The following is a 21,378-nucleotide window of genomic DNA, read 5'->3' on the forward strand; positions in this document are numbered from 1 at the left end:
CCCCGCTTTGCCCCAGTCCCCCTGAATCCTCTGGGCAGCCCTGCTGCACAGTGCCCCACCCTTATGCTCAGCGCCCCCTCGCCCAGAGACCTCCACCACAGATCTCTATGCCCAGCCACCACCCCTCCCAGAGACCTCCCCCGCTGGCCTCCCACCACAACTGCACAGCACCCTGCACACCACACCGCTTGCCTAGTGTCCCCCGCCCATAGATCTCCCCACTGCCCAGCACCTTCCTCACAGTCCCACCATCACAGCTGCACAGCACCCCATATTCCTGAGGGGATTCTGCACCAAAACATTAAAAATTCTGCGCACAATATTTTAAAATTCTGCAAATTTTATTTGTCAATAAATAAATGTGGAGGCTCCAATATGGCAGTGGGGAGCACAGGCCACTGGTTGCATGGAGGTGGGAGATTACCCTGCAGCCTTCCCCCACCCCACCCCGGGACAGGGACTCGGCAGTGAGGCTGAACCCGACCTTGACACAGTGCAAGGCCCAGGTCTGCCCCAGAAACACCCTAGGGCCCTGCCCTCCTGTGCCAGGCACAGCAGGTGTGGGTGAGCAGGCTCAGCCTAGCAGCAGGAGCCAAGTGCAGAGGGACTGAGTGTGGGGGGATCCAGGTGGGGGTAAGAGTTCTCTGTGGGGCAGTCTGGGCGGCTCAGTGGGAGATCTGGATGCACAGAAGCTCATTGGGGGGGTTCCAGGTGCAGGGGCAATGGGACTCTGCAGGCGATCCAGATGAAGGTGTTTGGGGCTCAGCAGGGAGGGTCTAGGTGCAGGGGATGTGGGGTTCATTTGGGTGGGGGTCCAGGTGCAGGTGGTTGGGGCTCAGTGTGGAGGGTGTCTGGGGGGGCTCAGTGGGGTGGTACAGGTGCAGGGGAGGTGGGGCTTGTCGGGGTGAGGGTTCGATGGGCCTGCTTATCAAGGGAGCCCCAGCATCGGCCAAGGGGATACCGCATGCTGGGCTCCAGCGTCCCCCCTGACCCCGCTTCTGCCATCCCCTTCTCTTCCCCATCCCATGCCCCTTCCCCACCGCTTCATCTCCTCCTCATCCCACCCCCTTCCTTCTCCCCTGCCTCTTCCCCCCTGCCCCTGCTTCCCCTATCCTTCTCTTCCCCATCCCATGCCCCTTCCCCACCGCTCCATCTCCTCCCCAGGCTTGGGGGTAGGGGGGAACCGCCTCCCAGCACAAGCCGGCGGAGTAGGCTGGATCCCGGTTGCTCCAGTTCCTGCTGCCCAATGATTGCAGGGCAGGCCCAACCCTGCACTCATGGGGCGGCAGGAAGTGGAGCAATCCGGCCCCAGCCCACTTCACTCTGCTCTCCTGGCTCCCAGCCTTGGGACTTGGGGGGTAGGGGGGTACTGCCCCCAGCAGTCACCGGCAGCGCAGCTGGGAGCTGGCAGAGTGAAGCAGGCTGGGGCCGGGTTGCTCTACTTCCCTCTGGTGAGTGCAGGGCGGCCTGACCCCTGCTGCAGTCCCCCAGGACAAGTAGTTCAGGGGACAGGGTTTGGGGGGGGAAGGGGTGGAGTGGGGGTGGGGCTGGGGCAGAGCAGGGGTGGGAAGAGGCGGAGCAGGGGCGTGGCAGCTGGCAGGGATATCGGGCTGGCCGGGGCCCCTTCTGACTCTGGGCCCGGCGCATGGTAAACCTAGTACTGAGGGATTGTATGGGGATAGATAGATAGAGGGGGTGTATTGGGATAGATCGGGGTAGGCAAACTTTTTGGCCTGAGGGCCACATCAGGGAATAGAAATTGTATGGCGGGCCATGAATGCTCACAAAATTGAGGTTGGGGTGTGAGAGGGGGTGCAGGCTCTGGCTGGGGGTGCAGGCTCTGGGGTGGGGCTGGGGATGAGGAGTTTGGGGTGTAGGAGGGTGCTTTGGGATGGGTTCAGAGAGCGGAAGGGGGATCAGAGCTGGGGCAGGGGGTTGGGGTGTGGGAAGGGGTGCAGACTCTAGGGTGGGGCTGAGGATGAGAGGTTTGGGGTGCAGAAGGGTGCTCCAGGCTGGAATTGAGGGGTATGGAGAGCGGGAGGGGGATCAGGTCTGGGGCAGGGGTTGGGGCGTGGGGAGAGGCTCAGGGACGCAGGCTCCGAGTGGCACTTACCTCAAGCAGCTCCCAGAAGCAGTGGTGCGGCCCCCAACCCTGTGCCCCAGCTGGATAGCTGGAGCAGGGCCATGCACATGGTGCGGCCCCCCGACCCAGCGCCCCGGCTGGAGCGCCAGAGTGGGGCAAGTCCCAGACTCCACTCCCCAGTGGGAGCTCACGGGCTGGTTTAAAACGGCTCGCAGGACGTAGTTTGCCCATCCCTGGGATAGATAGATAGAGGGGGTATTGGGGATAGATAGATAGATAGGACTGGAAGGGACCTCAAGAGGTCATCTAGTCCAGTCCTCTGCACTCACGGCAGGACTAAGTATTATCTAGACCATTCCTGACAGGTGTTTGTCTAACCTGCTCTTAAAAATCTCCAATAATGGAGATTCCACAACCACCCTGGGCAATTTATTCTAGTGCTTCACCACCCTGACAGTTAGGAATTTTTTCCTAATGTCCAACCTAAACCTCTCTTGCTGCAATTTAAGCCCATTGCTTCTTGTCTCATCCTCAAGAGATTAACAACAACAATTTTTCTCCCTCCTCCTTGTAACAACCTTTTAGATACTTGAAAACTGTTATCATGTCCCCTCTCAGTCTTCTTTTTTCCAGACTAAACAAACCCATTTTTTTCAATCTTCCCTCATAGGTCATGTTTTCTAGACCTTTAATCATTTTTGTTGCTCTTCTCTGGACTTTCTCCTACTTGTTCTCATCTTTCCTGAAATGTGGTGCCCAGAACTGGACACAATACTCTAGTTGAGGCCTAATCAGTGCGGAGTAGAGCAGAATTACTTCTCATGTCTTGATTACAACACTCCTGCTAATACATCCCAGAATGATGTTTGCTTTTTTTGCAATGGTGTTACACTGTTGACTCATATTTAACTTGTGGTCCACTATTACCCCCAGATCTCTTTCCGTGGTACTCTTTACCAGGCAGTCATTTCCCATTTTGTATGTGTGCAACTTATTGTTCCTTCCTAAATGGAGTACTTGGCATTTGTCCTTATTGAATTTCATCCTATTTATTTCAGACTATTTCTCCAGTTTGTCCAGATCATTTTGAATTATAATCCTATCCTTCAAAGCACTTGCAACCCCTCCCAGCTTGGTATCATCCACAAATTTTATAAGTGCACTCTCTATGCCATTATCTAAATCATTAAGATATTGAACAGAACTGGACCCAGAACTGGTCCCTGCGGAACCCTACTCGTTATGCCCTCCCAGCTTGACTGTGAACGACTGATAACTACTCTCTGGGAACAGTTATCCAACCAGTTATGCACCCACCTTATAGTAACTCCATCTAGGTTGCATTTCCTTTGTTTGTTTATGAGAAGGTCACGCAAGACTATTAAAAGCTTTACTAAAGTCAAGATATATCACATCTACCACTTCCCCTCATCCACAAGGCTTGTTACCCTGTCAAAGAAAGCTATCACATTGGTTTGACCCGATTTGTTCTTGACAAATCCGTGCTGTTACTTATCACCTTATTATCTTCTAGATCAGTGTTTTTCACACTTTTTTTCTGGGGATCTAGTTGAAGAAAATGCATGCGACCCAATGGAGCTGGGGATGAGGGGTTTGGGGTGTGGGAGGGGGTTCTGGGCTGGGGCAGGGGGTTGAGGTGCAGGAGGGGGTCAGGGCTCTGGGCTCTGGGCTGCGGCTGAGGTGTTTGGGATGCAGGAGGGGCTCTGGGTTTGGGGGGGCTCAGGGCTGGGGCAGGGTGTTGGAGTGCATGAGGGGGTCAGGGCTCTGGGCTGGGCCTGAGGGGCTTGGGGTGCAGGAGGAGCTCCAGGTTTGGGGGGGCTCAGGACTGGGGCAGGAGGTTGGGGTGCAGGAGGAGGTCAGGGCTCTGGGCTGGGGCAGGGGATGAGTGGTTTGGGGTGCAGGAAAGGGTTCCAGGTTTGGGGGGGGCTCAGGGCTGGGGCATTGAGGTACGGGCACAGACTTACCTCTGGCAGCTCCCGGTCAGCGGCACAGCCAGGGTGCACTGCAGACCGTGCTGCGCCCTGGAAGCAGCCAGCAGCAGGTCTGGCTCCTAGGTGGAGGCACGCAAGCAGCTCCGCGTGACTCTTGCCCAAAGGCTCCGTGCCCACCCCCAGTTCCCATTGACTGGGAAGCCAGTGCTTGGGATGGGGGCAGCGTGCAGAGCCCTGTGGCTCCCCCGCCTACAAGCCGGACCACTGCTGGCTGCTACTGGGGCACAGCATGGTGTTGGAAAAGGTAGGCACTAGCCTGCCTTAGCTGGGCAGCACTGCTGATGGGACTTTTAACGTCCCGGTCAGCGGTGCTGACCAGAGCAAGGCAACCCAGCGCTTTACATGCCGTGACCCAGTACTGTGTCGTGAGCCACGGATTGAAAAACACTGTTCTAGATGTTTGCAAATTTATTGCTTAATTATTTGTTCCCTTATCTTTCTGGGTACAGAAGTTAAGATGACTGGTCTGTAATTCCCCGGGTTGTCCTTATTTCCCTTTCAATAGATGGGCACTATATTTGCCCTTTTCCAGTCTTCTAGAAGCTCTCCCATCTTCCATGACTTTTCAAAGATAATCACGAATGGTTCATATATCTCCTCAGCCAGCTCCTTGAGAATTCTAGGATGCATTTCATCAGGCCCTGGTGACTTGAAGACATCTGACTTGTCTAAGTAATTTTTAACTTGTTCTTTCCCTATTTTAGCCTCTGTTCCTATAGATAGATAGCCAGCCCAGGGAGGGCTATGGCTAACAAGATCCGGTGGCGAGAAGTTGAAGCTAGACAAAATCATACTGGAAATAAGATCCCCATTGATCCCAGGGAGGGTCACTAGCCAGTGGGACACTATACCCACGGTGCTGGATTCTCCATCACTGCCCGTTTTAAAATTTCGCAGGGATGTTTCTCTAACAGAGCTGCTCTGGTAGAAGAAGGAACTCATGCAGGGACATCCTATGGCCCATGCTATGCAGGAGGTCAGACTAGTTGAGCACAGTGGTCCCTCACAGTCTAAATAAATCGGGGGCTCTGTGTAGTGCCCAGCTCGACGGGGGTCTAATCTGAGGGGGCATGTCTGTGTGGCACCCAGCTCAATGGGGGCCCTGCTCTCAGTGAGGGTCTGTGCAGCCCCTGGCCCCGATCTCAGTTGGCGGGGGGGGGCATGTATTGGTTCTACAGTAGTACACATAATAGCAGCACAACCAATCTCCTGCAATCAGAAGTGGTTCCCCCTCTCTACCCATGCTCCAATCCTCCAAATGCCCCCTGGGGCAGAAACTCTTCAGGCCGGGCTGGGCCCCTGCACAGGCTTCTCCCTTCAGAAGTGTGTGTAGGTGGGAGGCGGAGGTACCCCCTACACCTGCATGTGTCAGGGGCGAGCTGGGAGACTGTGTCCATCCCCTTGCTGGGGAAATGAGCCCTGCTCTGTGTGTGTCTCTCTTGCCCCCTGCTGGACACAGTCCCAGCTGCTCCCCCGCAAGTGGCTAACAGCTCTGGGAGATTCCTGCTTTGGCTGGAGGCTGCGGATGCTGATGCTCTGGGAAGTTCCAGCCCCACTGATGCTCAGGGTGGTGGGTGGAATCCCCTCACCCAGGGAAGATCACTGTGCAAAAGGGTCATGCTGGCACACGTGTGCAGCAGTCACTGGTGCCCCTCTTCCTCCCGTGTGCCAGGGGCGCATGGCACTAGCAGCACTGCCGGAGAGCTGCATGCATGGGCACACAGAGTACCTGGGTCAGTGCTGAGCCCCCAGTGATGTTCAAAGCCACACTTGGCACCTCCGCGGGCGAGGGGCATGCATGCACATGCATGGACATGCAAATGGGGCCGAGCCACTTTGGTGTCCTGAGCTTCCCTGGGGCTGGAGTCGGGGTCAGCCTGAACAAAGCCAGGAGCAAAATGTGGCACCTGCAAGATTCATGCATGCCCTCACACAGGCACCAGAGCCACGTGCCCTGGATAGCACCATGCACCCAGGGCCACCGTGAGAGCAAGGCAGTCAGTGTAAAGCAGCAGTGATTGGCACTGCGGCAGGCAGGCATGCGAGGGGCATACACACAGCCGAGTCCTTTCTGCACCCAGAGGTCTTCGCACACCCACATTTGCTCCCTCCCATGCTAGGCTCATGCCCATACCGGGCAGGTGTGCAAAGGTGGCCAAGCCTCTCAAGGGCCTGCCCTGGACCTAGTGCACCCTGTGCATTCTCCTACTGGTGCTCTGAGATCATAACCCGGGGGAGAGGGTGCAGCGAGCTGCAGGGGGTGGGTGGGGACGGAACCAAAGCAGGGGCAAGAATGGAAGCAGCAGGTAGCAGCTGGAGGCAGCTGGGAGTTTATTTGGTCTCAATCCACAGGCAGCCCAGGCTTCAGCTGCTCCCCAGCCTGGGGTCTTGGTGCAGTTACAGGGGTATTGACATGGCCTGCCCCCCCCCGTCCCCAGGGCAGGAACTCACAGCAGGAGGAAGGGATGGAGTTAACGGGGACCCCACAGATGGGGGAGGGAAGCAGCAGACTCCCACGCTGGAAGTGCAGGTGATGGCACAGCTGCTCCCAAGCACACCTGTCTCCAGCCCATGCATGGGCGAGCATGCCCAGCTTCACGTATCAGTACAGCCCCACCCAGGCCAGCCCTCACACGTGCTCCCACGCCTCCGGCTTCGCACGCGCCCATAGATACCAGCACAAAGGCACGCACACCCCCTGATGCTTTGCACACTCGCCTGAGTACACAGCACTCCCAGCCTTGTACACACACCAACACTTGCACACCAAGGCGCACGCTCACCTGCAGCCAGTCTGTGCTCGGGAATGTAGCAAGCGGGGGGTGATCCCATCTCGACCCCTCCCAGTGTCCTTCCCCGCACCCAGGGATATCCCCAAGACACCCCGTGCTCTCAGCAAAAGGGGCTGCTACCTTGTGGGAGGGGTGGCTGGTCCCCAACCCGGACACCAGAACCCCACGCTGGGAACAGAGGGGGCCCATTATTAGTGTTCATGAAACAGATGGGCTGAGCCAGTGCCCCTCACTCCTTCTATCCCAGCCCTGGGCTTCCCCAGCTCTGCCAGTGCCCCTCACTCCCAAACAGTGATCACTACCTATGCAGTGGTTCTGAGGACCAGGGTGGGAGTTTGGCAGAGACCTGACAACCTCATGCCATGTGTAACATGGCACCAGGCTCAGAGGGCATCCAAGCCACTGTTAGTCTCTTCTTTAAGGAGAGGGGAGGTGCCCCAGTTACCCCACAGGAGCTCCCCCGAATTCCCCTACCTTTCCAGTGTATAGTGAAAGCTCCCAGCACTCCCCAAACATCCAACACAGAGACCACCCCAACCTGAGCCTTGTATCTGGTACAATGATCCATGCAAGATGGGACTTCCTGTGCCCAGAACTTGAGGAGGGCAGGACTTCCAGTGTGCAATTGTCCAAATAGGGCGGGACTTCCTCCATGCAAAGTCTGAGGAGGGTGGGACTTCCAGTATTGCCCACTTTCGTTGTAGGACTTCCTGTGTGCAACTGTCCAAAGAGGCCAGGACTTCCTGTATCGCCCATTTCACTTTGGGACTCTGCTGTCCTCCTGCGGGGCTCTGGCCACCCACCATGGCAGAGGGTGGGTCTCTTTGGTCTGCTCCAGAGGGGCAGGAAAGCCAGAGGAGTGGCGTGGAGGGGGCGAGGGGTAGGGACTGAGCTGGCCATGGTCCAGGCGGCAGGAAAGACCGGTCAATCTGGGCGCCGAGGCAAAAGGGTCAAAGGTCTCCGAGTCAAAAGGTCCCGGTGAGGGGTGGAAGAAGGGGTCGGAGGTCATGAAGGGGTTGCTGGAGTCGGGGGTCACCGCCCGACACCGGCGTGGCTCTGGCTGGGGGGACTGGGCTGGGGAGGGACGGGGCCCAGCCGACACAAAACTCCAGGGGTCGATGCGGCTGCGCACAGGGGAGGGGCGGGGCCGGGAGATGAGGCTGGTCTGTGGGGAGGGGCGTGGTGAGTGGGGGCTGCAGGGGGATGAGGGCGATGGGAGGGACCCACCTACGGTGAGAGAGAACAGGGGATGTTAGAACAACAAGTGGGTGAGTGCCTACTGGAAAAACCCAAAGCCAAACCCCAACCCCCAAGCTGAATCAGCCCATCGCCTGCCCTGGGGCTGGGTCAGAACTGGCGCCCTCTAGAGGAGAAAGGCCCCATTCCCCATCCCCCATCCTGGGGCTGAGTCAGAGCCAGCACCCCCTAGAGGGGAAAGGCTCCATTCCCCATCCACCTGACTCAACCCATCCCCCATCTGGAGCTGGGTTGGAGCCAGCACCCCGAGTGGGAAAAGTCTCTGCATCTTCGTCACTCCCCACTTACCCCACTTATCCGCCCTGCTGCCAGGACTCCACTCCTCTTCACATCGTGGGCTCTTTGGTGACCTCTGACCCCACAAGGGGGTCAGGGACCCTCTATCACCACCTGGGACCAGGTGGATGAGCAGCTCCGTGGACCCTGGTGTCTGGGCCGGCCCCTCCTGGCCCTGCTCCATGGACCCTGGTGTCTGGGCCAGCCCCTCCTGGTCCTCCTTCATGGACCCTGGCGTCCGGGCCAGCCCACCCTGGTCCAGCTCCACCAGCAGGGCGGGGCAGTGTGTGTCCTTGGGGGAGAAGCGGATGAGCTCAGGAGAAGGCGGGGGGGTGGGCACGGGTGGGGGCTCCCCCTTCTCCTCCCGTCGGGCCTGTGACAGGTCTCGGCCCAGACCAAGAGAGGCCAGCAGTGCTGTGCCCCTCAGCAGTGCTCTCTGGATGAGTTTGGGGGTGCTGATACGCTCCGGAGCCGGTGCCCGCTGCTCCTCGGACTCCTGGGTCCCGTTGGGGCCTAGAGAGAGGACATCACCTGCAAGGAAGGGACAGAGCCATAAGCAACAACGCCCATGCTGGGAATCCCCTGCCTGGGATAGTGCAGGGAACAGGACACACAGCCAGCATGTCCCATTCCCCCCAGCAAATTCCCCTCCATCCATTCACCCTCCCACAGATCCCTCGCATCCATCCCCCCTCCTCCTCTGCCCCCATCCATCTTCACACACACTCAGCTATTCAGACTGTGAGCTCTTTGGACCAGGGACTGTCTCTCTGTGAGTTGGTGCAGTGCCGGGCCCAAGGGGGGTCCCTGATCATAGCTGGGGGGGGGGGGGGGGGGGTGGAGCCCAGCCCAAGAGGGCCCCTGCTCACAGCCAGGGGGGTCTGTGTGGTGCCAGGCCCAAGGGGGGCCATGATCTCAGCAGGGGGAGCATGTGCTGCCCAGCCCTGACCTCAGTCGAGGGCAGCGTGCGGTGCTCAGGACATCAGCAGGAGCTCCTCTCATACATGCAGTGACACGCTCTCTGGGTGCTGAATTCCCCAGGCCCTATGCTGGGGAGTCTGGGCCTGACACCAGAGCCAGCCCGTGTCCCCTGCCCCATGGGGACTCACCGTTCAGGGCAGGCTGGGGTGGGGCTGGCTCCACAGGATTGGGCTCCTCCGGCTCAACATACCAGGTTGTCTCCTCCGTCCGGGACCTCCTTCTGCAGGGGATGGGGGTGGGGATTAGAATCCTGAGAGGGACAGGGAGGGGGGACAGCCAGGAGCAGCAGCTAGAGGAGGGACAACGAAGACCCAGGAATCCTGACTCCCAGCCCTCCTGCTGTAACCCACTAGACCCCACTCCCCTCCCCAAGCTGGGAAAGAACCCAGGAATCCTGGCTCCCATCTCAGTACCTGGCTCAACATTATTAATATTATAGTTAGTGATCATCGGGGTCAGCCGGGATTTCTCCCCCAACCCCAAACACCAAGGTGAGGGGCTTAGGGAGGGGAAAGGAAGGGTGTATGGGAGAGGGGAAGCAGCATCCCCTACCTGCCATTTTGGGTGCTGCCCTCCCAGGGCTTGGGGGATCCGGGACCCCAGTTCTTGCCAGGGCGGCGCTCCCCATTCCAGGCCTCATCTGTGCGGCGTGGTGCCTGTCTGCCCCAGCTCTGGCTGCTCTCGGCGGGCTCCACTGCATGGGAGGGAACACATGGTTCAGTGGGGGATGATGTTATGCCGGGCCCCCTACTCAGGACGGAGAGCATTGGTCAGAAAAAAAGAACATGGTGGGTGAATATTTTGTGATGTCAGTATGTCCCCCGTGATATCATTTCTTTCTGATCAATCAGGGAAGCACAAGTAATGTCACATATAATCCTAATTACATCATTTCTTTCTGGCCAATTAGAAAAGCACACATAACTAAGTTACATGCAATCTTTGTGTGATATCATTTCATTCAGACCAATCAGAAATCACAAGCAATTGTGTCACATATAATCGCTTGTGATGTCATTTCCTGCTGACCAGGGAGGCCCAAGAGATGAGGTCACATGCTCTGATAAGATTTAATTCTCTCTGATCAACTTGTGTAATGTTGTCATAAGATGTGATGTCATTTTGTCAGCCAATCAGCACAAAGCACAGACCACAATGGAACAGCAAATCCCTGCATCTTCCCGCAGTGTAATTTACTCTGGTCCAATCGGAGCTAGTCACAGGAAGTGATAACACAAGCAACTTCCTGTGATATCGTTTTCCTTCATCCAGTCAACACCATGTTGAGTCATCAGACTCAACAACAGGTGATGTCACTTCACTCCATCCAATCAACATAAGGATGGACATGCTAAAGGCACAGCAGTGATGTAATTTAATTCTGGCCAATCGGTGCTGAGGGGAGGGGTATATGTGTGTGTGTGTGTGTGTGTGTATATGGGGAGAGGGGGGAATATAAAGCAACCCATGGATCATTATACCCTGTGTAACTGACCCCTGGGGGCGGCTCTTATTGTACAAAATTATATTATGGCTAGGGTTACCATATTTTGAGTGTCCAAAAAGAGGACACTCCACAGGGCCCCGGCCCCGCCCACGCCCAAACTCCACCCCTTCCCCAAAGTCCCCACCCCAACTCCGCCCCCTGCCCTGCTTCCCGCGAACATTTGATTCGCGGGAAGCCTGAAGCAGGTAAGGCGGGGAAGGAGGCGCGGCCCAGTCTGGCCCCCCCGGCGTCTCCAGCCTGGGTCGGCTCGGGCCCTGGGGTTCCGGCCCCAGGCCAGCTCCCGGCCGAGCACCCCCGGCCCGCCCAGCACCGCCGGCCCGGCCCCCGGCCCAGCACCGCCGGCCCAGCCCGGCCCCGGCCCCCGGCCCAGCACCGCCGGCCCGGCCCCGGCCCCCGGCTCAGCAAAGCCGGCCCGGCCCCGGCCCCCGGCTCAGCAAAGCCGGCCCGGCCCCCGGCTCAGCACCGCCGGCCCGGCCCCGGCCCAGCACCGCCGGCCCGGCCCCGGCCCCCGGCTCAGCACCGCCGGCCCGGCCCCGGCCCCCGGCCCCCGGCTCAGCACCGCCGGCCCGGCCCCCGGCCCCGGCCCCCGGCTCAGCACCGCCGGCTCAGCACCGCCGGCCCGGCCCCCGGCCCCGGCCCCCGGCTCAGCACCGCCGGCCCGGCCCCCGGCCCCGGCCCCCGGCTCAGCACCGCCAGCCCGACCCCGGCCCCCAGCCCCCGGCTCAGCAAAGCCGGCCCGGCCCCCGGCCCTCGGCTCAGCACCGCCGGCCCGGCCCCCGGCCCCGGCCCCCGGCTCAGCACCGCCGGCCCGGCCCCCGGCCCCGGCCCCCGGCTCAGCACCGCCCCCCCGGCCCCGGCCCCCAGCTCAGCACCGCCGCCCCGGCCCCCGGCCCCGACCCCTGGCTCAGCACCGCCGGCCCGGCCCCCGGCCCCGGCCCCTGGCTCAGCACCGCCGGCCCGGCCCCGGGCCCTGGCTCAGCACCGCCGGCCCGGCCCCGGGCCCCGGCCCCTGGCTCAGCACCGCCGGCCCGGCCCCGGGCCCCGGCCCCTGGCTCAGCACCGCCGGCCCGGCCCCGGGCCCCGGCCCCTGGCTCAGCACCGCCGGCCCCGGGCCCCGGCCCCTGGCTCAGCACCGCCGGCCCGGCCCCGGGCCCCGGCTCAGCACCACCGGCCCCCGGCCCAGTCCCCGGCCCCCGGCCCAGCACCGCTGGCCCCGCATGTCCCGATTTTCCCGGACATGTCCGGCTTTTTGGGATTTCCCCCCGGACGGGGATTTGAAGCCCAAAAAGCTGGACGTGTCCGGGAAAATCCGGACGTATGGTAACCCTAATTATGGCCAAATAGTGATAACATCATAGTTAAGGCTAAGATTTTGTCAAGGAAATTTTTAGTAAAAGTCACAGACAGGTCACGGGCAATACACAAAAATTCACTATTTTTACTAAAAATAACCCTGACAAAATGGGGAGTGGGGGGGTCCAGCACCCACCGCTGCTACAACTCACAGCGGCTGGGAGCTGCGGGCCCCCACTGCCCGTGGAGGCTCGGAGCTCCAGGACTGGTGAGTGGGAGCTCCGGAGGCCGCCTATGGTGACTCAGATCTGTGGAGACCCCCTGCTGTAGCTCAGATCTCTGGCTGTCTGGAGCTCTGGGCACGCACCTGGGAGCTGCAAGGCCCCCCATTGCCCATGGGGGCTGGGAGCTGTGTGTGTGTGGGGTCCCCTGACACCGCTTGGAGCTTCAGGGCCCCGGCAGCTGAGAGCTCTGGTGCCCTTGCTGGCTGATAGCTCCAGCCCCATGGCCCTGGGGCTGAAGCAGAAAATGTCACGGAGGTCTCTGGAAATCACAGATTTTGTGACATAATCGTAGCCTTAATCATAGTTTGTGCTTCTCTGACTGACCAGAAGGAAATGACATCATGGGTGAATACTTATGATATCATCACCTGTGCCTCTCTGATTGGCCAGAAGGTGATGACAGCACAGCTCTCCCTCCCCAGCCAGATACACCCCAAATGATGGAGTAAGTTCAGGGGATCACCAAGCCACTATTCCCTAGGGTGGGGGGCATGGTGCAAGCACAGAGCCTTAATCCAGCTCCTGGCCCCTTACAGCTGCAGTGTCTCACTCACACTGGATGGCTCTTAAGCGCGGGAAGGTCGGGGAGCCCCCAGCCCCCACCTCGAAGACGTTCTTCCTCTTGTCCAGCCCGGGAGAGGCCTGCACCGTGATGCGGTGTTTGAAATCTAGGGGGCAGGGAGAACGAGATGGGTGAGAACAGTCCCCTGCCCCTCCCCCATAGTCACCACCTCCAAAAGATCACTGCACCCCACTGTACTGGGGTCAGGGCCGGATTCTGATCTCAGCTCCCCAGGGTCAATCCAGAGTCACTCCCTGACTGCAATGGGGTCAGGGCTGGATTCCACACTGGTGTCTGCCCGGACACTCCAGATTTACACCGGGTGTCTCCGTTAGCAGCATTACCCGCACCCGCCCCTGCTGGGAAAGAAGAGTAAACAAGGTAATTAGCTTTGAGTAACCACAGCCTGGAGCCCTCCATACTCCCAGCCAAAGCCCAGAGTGGGGCGTGGCCTGGGCACATGGCCACGGAGGGGAGCAGGGTGGCAGAGGGAGAAATGGGGACTCAGAGCAAGGGAGGGGGAGCAACCCTCCTGCTATGAGCCCTGGGTTGCCCTAGCCCTCAACCCTGCTAGTGCCCCCAATCCCAACCCGTAGTCCCCTGCCATCCCAGCCCTGGGCTCCCTCCAGCTCTCCCGATGCGTCCCAACCCGCAGCCCCCAGGCCTGTACCGAGGGGCATGCTGATCCTCTCGCTGTCCCGCCCCTTGAGCTTGTTCCTCTTGAAAGTGCCCTTCCTGCGCTTCACATTGGGGGGCTCCTTGTTCATCTGCTGGATGAGCAGTGTGAGCTCCCGCTCAAACACCTCCAGCTCCCACTGTGCCAGCTGGTGCTCCCGCTGCCGCAGGAACTCCTCGTGGGACTTCTGCTCCAGCGCCGCCCGCTGCAGCTCCTCCTCCCGGCTCAGCAGCTCCTGCCGTGGGGTGAGGATGGGGTCACCGCGCCGCTGGGGGGAGGGCAGGGGGCTCACGCTTCACTGCCAGCACTGACCGCAGTGCCCCTGGGCACCATTAGGGGGCACGAGGGAGCAGGGAAGGGGTGCTGTGCTGCAGGGAGGGGGGCAGGAGTGGACTTGGCATGGGGTGCTGTGCTGGAGGGGGGCTTAGAGGGAAATGGGAATGCCAGGCTGTGGGGAACAGTCAGGGGGCTCAGTGGGGAGGCTCAGTAAGGAGTAGGAGCCAAGGCTGTGGGGGCTGAGTGGGAAGTGGGGGGGAGGCTCAGTGGGAGGGGGGGCCTCAGTAGGGTGGGGGGGCTGGGCTTTGGGGACTCAGTAGGGAGTGGGGGGGACTCAGTAGGGAGTGGGGGGGCTGGGCTGGGGGGGCTCAGTGCAAAGTGGAGGGATTGGGGGGGGGCTGGGTTGCAGAGGTTCAGTGGGGAGTGTGGGGCCTGAGTAGGGAGTGGGGGACTGGACTGTGGGGGTTGAGGGGAGGCCAGGCTGTGGGGACTCAGTGGGGAGTAGGAGGCTGGGCTGAAGGGGGCATGGGGGAGCAGTACCTTTTCCTTGGCTCGGAGCTCATCGAACATGCCCTGGATCTCCAGCTTCCAGTCATCTTGCATGGAGTGGAAGGAGTCCTGGGGCATCTCCTCCAGCACCTGGGCCTCCAGTGCCGTCAGCTGGGCCAGGATGGAGTCGAAGCTGGGCCGCCCATGGGGGTCCTGGTCCCAGCACTCTGGGGGAGGGGGGGAGGTGGAGAAACAGGACATGTCAGGGTCTGTCTCATCCAGCAGAGGTGGGGCAAACTCTGCCTCGCTCACACTCTGCCCAGCCACCCAGGATCTGGCCCTGGTGAGACACAGGTCCTGCTGTCTCTCTACTCACTAGGCCTCACACCCCTCCCAGAGCTGGGATAGAACCCAGGAGTCCTGATTCCCTCCCTGCCCTTACCTGCCATGAGCTGGGCGAAGGGCTGGGGGCAGGTGGAGGGGATAGGCAGCGTCAGCTTGTTGACGGCGACGCCGTAGGCCACAGCCAGCCCATCGATGCCGCGGTACGGGACTTCCCCAGTCAGCAGCTCCCACAGCAGCACACCATAGCTAGGAGGGGAGAGAGTGTTAGTAGAGATGAGAGGAGACCATCCCCAGCATCCCTCATCCCCGTGGTAACCCAAGGAGGGGCAGGAAAGAGGGAAATGGGCATTAGACTCCCTCCCCCCACAGTACTAGGATGGAATCCAGGCATCCTGCCTCCAAGCCTCCTTGGCTCCAACCCACTAGACCCCCTTTCCCCTCCCAGAGCTGGGATGGAACCCAGGCATCCTGGCTGGCCTGTGAGTGCTCACCTCCAGACGTCGCTGCCCTTGGAGAAGGTGGAAGCCTTGATGACCTCGGGTGCCATCCAGGCGTAGGTGCCAGCTGCGCTCATCTTGGTGGTGCGGTGCCACTCTCGCGCCAGCCCAAAGTCTGTGATCTTCAGCGTCTTCCCATTCATGTCCTCCTCTTCAATACGCTGGGACAGCAGGACTTGGGGGGTGAGGGAGACAGGGGTCAGTGCCCCTGCAGGGGAAAGGCGCCATGTCCCACATATCGGAGCCCACACCTCTTAAAGGGGACAGGCCCCAAGGCCTCCCAGCCATGGCTGATGTGCTGTTTACAGCACGTTTCCTGTTGTTGTAGAGACATAAGCTCTTATATTAGAGGCCTGGTATCACTTCCCCTTTCCCAGGGCTCATGGGCTATTTCATGCTGAGGCAGGTGCCAGTGGGGACGGATCACCGGCAGCTGCTCCTTGGCAAAGCTGGCTCAAGAGCATTTCACAACAGGGGAAACTGAGGCAGGGAGGAGGGACCTGGGCAAACTCTGCGCAGAGTCTCAGTAGCAAAGCCGGGGATAGAACTCACGAGCCCCAACTCCCAGCCCCCCTGCTCTAACCACTAGCCCGCACTCGCCTCCCAGAATTGGAGAGAGAACCCAGGATTCCTGGCGTCCAGCTCCGCCCAGCTGGGCTCTGTAGCCCCATGACCCGTAGGCGAAAGAGAAACATTCCCTGGGACTGTGCTGCACTAAGCGGCCCATTGTGCATGGCTGGCTGGAGAATTAGTGCTTTGTCTTTTGCCCCTGCCAGTCCGTCCCCCCCGCAATGCTGCAGCCACACTCCCAGCGCTGCCCCCGCCAGCTCCCCTCCAGCTGCAGCCACACCCCTAGCGCTGCCCCTGGCCATTTGCCCCCATCACTGCCCCCTGCCAGCTCTCCCCCAAGCTATAGCCACACCCCCAGCACGGCCCCGCCAGCTCCCCCAGCGCTACAGCCACACCCCCAGCGCTGCTCCTGCCAGTCCCCCCTCCAAGCTACAGCCACACCCCCAGCACAGCCCCGCCAGCTCCCCCGAGCTACAGCCACACCCCAGTGCTGCTCCCGCCAGTCCCCTCCCGAGCTACAACCACACCCCAGCGCTGCTCCCGCCAGTCCCTCCCCAACGCTACAGCCACACCCCCAGCACTGCCCCTGCCAGTCCCCCCCAGCGCTGCAGCCACACCCCCTGCGCTGCCCCCGCCAGCCTCCCCACCAACGCTGCAGCCACATCCCTAGCGCTGCAGCCACTGCCTCCCTCCTTCCTTTCTCTCCAGTACAGCCATCTGCCATGGGGACCCTCCAGGAGGGAGGGGGAGGAGCAAGATAGGGGTCCCTTTCCCAGGCACCAGAGCACAGCTGGAATCCCCCCCCCCCCCGCCTTGAGTCCCTCCCCTTTTCACCTCTGCCATCCCCTCTCCTGGGTCCTCTGCACTTACACTCCCTCCCGGTCTGCTGTTTTCTCTCTTCTCCCCCCACCATTGCCAGCTGAGGGGGGCAGGAAACCAGGGCAGGAAGCTGCCGGAAGGAAGCTGAGAAGGGAGGCCCTGGGCCAGGCCAGGCGCTCCCACAGCTGGGGGCCGGGGGGACGGCTGGACAACAGCTCCAACCGCCCCCTGTCAGCAGCCCCCCATACTCCCTCCCCCACCCTAGGGGCCCCCAGATCACAGCCCCCACTGTCCCATCCCACACCCCCTCTGCTCTCCAGACCACAGCCCCCAATGCCCACCACAGCCCCCCATTCAATGCCCTTCCCCCAGCCTGCATCCCCCAATAATCCCTCCCCCACTGCAGTCCACCAATAGCCCCCTCCCCACAGCCACCCCAATAACTCCTCCCCTCCCCCACAGCCCCAATTTTATCCCTCTTCCCCATGCTGTGACCTCCCCCCATTGGATCCTGCCATGCTGCAGTGCTCTACATCCCCACCACAGCCCCCCAATACTCCTCTCCCCAACCTAGTGTCTCTTCCTCATACTGTGGCCTTCCCTCCCCAGTCCCTCTCAGCCACCCCAAAACCAGACCCCTGCCCAAGCAGTGTCCTCCCTCCCCGTGTCCCCCAAAGCCTATACGCCCCTCGGGCAGGCCAGGACTCCATTAAAGGGAGTTCCTCACTGTGTGGGGGCAGGATAGGCAGCACTGCCCTCCTCCAAACACCGCCCCAGCTACAGGCACCTCCAGTGGAGCCGGTTCCAGAGCTAGTTGGGCAGACAGGAACCAGTCTAATTTAGAAAGACAGGAAACGGGCAGGGTGGGGGAGGGGCTCAGCCTGTGGACACGACCCCCGCAGCCATATCGGGATGGGTCATAGAGACTGACACATTCCCCTCCCCCCCAGTGTGGGCTAATGACTGCACCCACCACCAACCACACTGATTTCAGCTCTGGGAGGGGAGTGGAAGCTAGTGGTTAGAGCAGTGGGGGTTGGGCGTCAGGACTCTTGGGTTCTATTGCTGGCTCTGCCTCTGACCTTGGGTAAGTCCCTTTCCTTCCCCAGTGCCTCAGTTTCCCCTCCCACCCTTTAGTCAATTCAAACTGTGCGCTCTTAGGGGCAGAGATTCTCTCATTCTGGAAATGTGCAGTGCCTGGCCCAACAGGACCTCAATCTCAGTTGGGGGTTTGTGCAGTGTCTGGCCCCACAGGGCCCTGATCTCAATTGGGGTGGGAGTCAGGGTCTGTGTGGAGTCCATCCCCATGGGGCGCTGATCTCAGTTGGGGGGCTCGTGATCTGTATAGCATCAAGCCTCCGAGGGTCCCAATCTCAGCCTGCTCCCCAATGCTGCCCTCTCCCAGTCCCTGAGGAAGGCCACCCCTGCCTTGGGGGTTGGCTGCAGCCCCGGAAAGGGGAGGGAACCTGGGGATTCAGCCTGGGAGGGGCCATTTGTACAGAGCCAGCTGTGAGCCTGTGCCTCCCACCAGGCACAAACACAAGGGGCAGCTGGCATGTGTCCCTGTGCCCTCCTGCCAGCATGTGTCTAGTCCCCCTCAGTCTCGCCACCCCACCCCCTGCCCTGTGACCCTTTCTAGCCCCAGCTGCCCACCCCAGCTCCTCCCAGTGCTGCAGGAGTGCTGATCCAGGCACCACACAAGCCACAGCCCCCGCCTGCCCACCCCCTGCACCAGGGCATGCTGGGAACTCAATGGTGGCCTAGTCCAAGGGAGTGCCAGCCAATCAGCTCCTTAGGAGCCAGTGGGATCCTAACAGGGACAGGGTCAACCAGGGCGAAAGTCATGACCCCAACCTTCCACTTAACCAGTTCATTATTTATTAGGTAGGAACAGGGATAGAACCCAGGAGTCCTGGCTTCTAACCCCACCCCTGCTCTTACCACTAGGTCCCACTCCCCTCCCACAGCTGGGGACAGACTCTCAGCCTCCCCTGCTCTAACCATTCACCTCCACTCCTCCTAATCAAGCTCAGTCTGGCCCCAGGCTCCCTCACCGTTCAAGCCTCTAAGGGGACGTCTACACTGTGATGACAAACCCGCAGCACCGAGTCTGAGCCCGGCTCTGCTTACCTAGCTTGGGTTGCGGGACTGTAAAATTGCAGTGTAGATGTTTGGGCTCAGGCTGGAGACCAGGCTCTGAGACCCTGGCGAGCCCAAGTCAGCTGAGCCAGACCAGCTGTGGCTGTGCAGTGGTCTTTTATCCCAGTGTAGACATGCCCTAACACTCCTGGTATCTCATTCAATCCAATGGAACCCCCGAGCCAGCAAGTCCCGGACCCTGGGGCTAGATCGGAGCCAGTGCCCCTGGGAGGGCCAAAACCTGAATCCCATTCCCTGCCCCCTGCATTTTATGTACATGTTAAAAATCAAACATTTTTCTAAGGTCCCATAACTGTCATCACTTCCTGCTGCCCAGGGTCAGTGAGGTCAGAACTCAGATGCACCAGCTGAGCTGTGTGAGAGGTGCAGGGAGGGGGGCAGGGCTGGGATAGCAGGAGGCTGCAGGTTGGGATTGAGGTACACTAGTGGACTGCAGGCAGAGGCAGATTAGGGGTTTGTGGGGCCCTGGGCCAAAGCAAGTGGAGGGCCCTCCCCACCCCTTCCTGCCTGCAGTCTCCCTACCCCGTCCCGGCGCTCCTGCCAGGGAAATGGGGTTGGGGTGTGGGGGCTTGCCCTGCCCCCCCTTCCAGCGCTCTTGCTGGGGAGCAGGGTTGGGATGCAGGGGCTTTCCCTGGCAGGAGCGCCAGGCAGGCAGAGTTAGTCAGGGCACAGGGTGCCCATTTTTCCAGGGGCCACCCAACTGACCAGGGCCCCTGGGCACAGGCCCCATTGGCCAAATGGATATTCTGCCACTACCTGCAGGTCGGGTTTGAGGGACACCAATGGAGCTAGAGGGATCCCATGGGACAGTGTGACTGCAGAGTGACACTCACTGTTGTTGGACTTGAGGTCGCGGTGGATGACAGGTACGATGGCCCCGCAGTGCAGGTACTGCATGCCCCTGGCAATCTGTACCGCCCAGTCCACCAGCACATGGGGAGGGATCCTGCGCCCGGCCAGGGCGCGGCTGAGTGGGCCCCCAGCCGCATACTCCATCACCAGGCACAGGTTGGGCTCCTGCAGGCAGACGGCCTTGAGGGTGATGATGTTGGGGTGGCGCAGCATGGCGAAGAGCCGGGCCTCCTGGCGCACACTCTCCGCTGTGGCACTGATGTCTTCATCCGGGTCCTGGCGCGCCGCCTTCACCGCTACCAGCTCGCCCTTCCAGCTGCCGCGGTACACCTTGCCGAAGCCCCCCACCCCAATCACCTCCTCCAGCCGCAGCTCCCGGAAGTCGGCGTGAACTGGAGCCTCGCCATAGCCGACGGGCTGCAAGGAGACGTAGCTGGAGGGGAAGATGCCCACCTGGCTCCGCACTCGGCCTGCCCACCAGCCCTCATCACCAGACACAGTGGCATCCCATGACAGCACCTCCACGCGGTCCCCCTGGCGCAGGCTGAGCTCATCGCTGCTTGCCGCCTCGTAGTCGAAGAGCGCCGTCCACACCGGGTTGGTGTAGGCCGCCCCGCCACTCCGCTCCGGCCCCCATGCGCCCTTCCGCAGCAGGTTCTTCAATGGCTCCATCCTGGGTCAGAGGCTGGGGGCAGCCTCTAGTGGGACCCTGCCCAGATGTGGCCCTTCACGGCATGGGCATCTTCCCAGAGAGGTGTTGCAAGGCCAGGCTGGGGGTCCCGGCTCACAGGGGTCTCACGGGAGAAGGGTGGTTATGGGGCTGGGAAACCCACCCACTTACAGGAGTCCCCTTCCATCTGGGAACCAGGATCAGCTCCTACAGTTTAATCCCCCTCTTGCTGGGGCAGATTCATCCCAGTTACAATCTATTCCCCCTGCCAGGGGCCACGATGATCCCTGGCAGTCTATTCCCCCTTCCCTCTCCGGGGGACACAGACTTGTTCTCTCTGGTCTATTCCCCCTCACAAGGGGTGGGATCACCCCCCACAGCCTGCTCCCCCCCACAGGGACCAGGTTCACCCCCTACAGGGACCAGGATAATCCCCTACAGCCTGCCCCCCTCCACAGGGGCTAGGATAGCCCCCTACACCCCGTCCCTCCCCCAGGGACCAGGATCACCCTCTACAGCCCCCCCCCCACAGGGGCTAGGATCACCCCCCTACTGCCTGTTCCCCCCCACACACACACAGGGGCCAGTATCGCCCCCTACAGCCTGTCCCCTCTCCCAGGGCCGCCCCCTACAGCCTATCCCCCCAGGGCTACAGAAGTGCCCCTCTGCCTGCAGGGTCCTGCACTCCGATCTAGCTACGGCCCCGGCGATCTCTAAGTACCCAGAGGCCCCGGCTCCCCGCGCCCTGCCGTGCCCAGACCCCGCTCCCTCCTGGCCCGGCCCGAGCTCTGTCCCAAGCCGCGGTAGAGCGAGGAGGAAATGCCTCGGCTGGAGAAGTTCCCCGGCTGGAAGCCGCCGCTCCTGGGGGCGTCTCTCCAGGATCCCGGCCGGTCCGGGCGTGGGAAATGCCTCTGCCCCTCGGTCGCTGGACACCCCCGGCACCCACAGGAAACCAGCGGGCTCCGGGCGCAAAGATC

General features: G+C 61.0%; 1 protein-coding gene across 1 annotated transcript; it reads right to left on the reverse strand.

Annotated features, from left to right (window-relative positions):
- Positions 1–6,409: 6,409 nt before the first annotated feature.
- Positions 6,410–20,828, reverse strand: MAP3K11 (mitogen-activated protein kinase kinase kinase 11). Its single transcript, XM_054035951.1, has 10 exons — positions 19,713–20,828; positions 15,325–15,505; positions 14,931–15,079; positions 14,540–14,715; positions 13,718–13,958; positions 13,040–13,153; positions 9,954–10,095; positions 9,530–9,621; positions 8,433–8,951; positions 6,410–8,114 (listed from the first exon to the last, which is right to left on the reverse strand). The coding sequence occupies exons 1-10, from the start codon at positions 20,401–20,403 to the stop codon at positions 7,645–7,647; spliced, it is 2,775 nt and encodes a 924-aa protein (XP_053891926.1). The 5' UTR covers positions 20,404–20,828; the 3' UTR covers positions 6,410–7,644.
- Between the last annotated feature and the right edge of the window lie 550 nt (positions 20,829–21,378).

The sequence above is a fragment of the Malaclemys terrapin genome, chromosome 7 (genome assembly GCF_027887155.1).
Source record: "Malaclemys terrapin pileata isolate rMalTer1 chromosome 7, rMalTer1.hap1, whole genome shotgun sequence".
Lineage (NCBI taxonomy): Eukaryota > Metazoa > Chordata > Testudines > Emydidae > Malaclemys > Malaclemys terrapin.

What these genes read in the sequence shown, in the direction of transcription:
- MAP3K11 (XM_054035951.1), bottom strand. Translation starts at nt 20,403, where the DNA reads ATGGAGCCATTGAAGAACCTGCTGCGGAAGGGCGCATGGGGGCCGGAG. An exon ending in GGCAGCACCCAAAATGGCAG is followed by an intron (nt 9,622 to 9,953) that starts GTAGGGGATGCT and finishes CATCCCCTGCAG; the next exon opens with AAGGAGGTCCCGGACGGAGG. An exon ending in ACCCCAGCCTGCCCTGAACG is followed by an intron (nt 8,952 to 9,529) that starts GTGAGTCCCCAT and finishes CCTTCCTTGCAG; the next exon opens with GTGATGTCCTCTCTCTAGGC.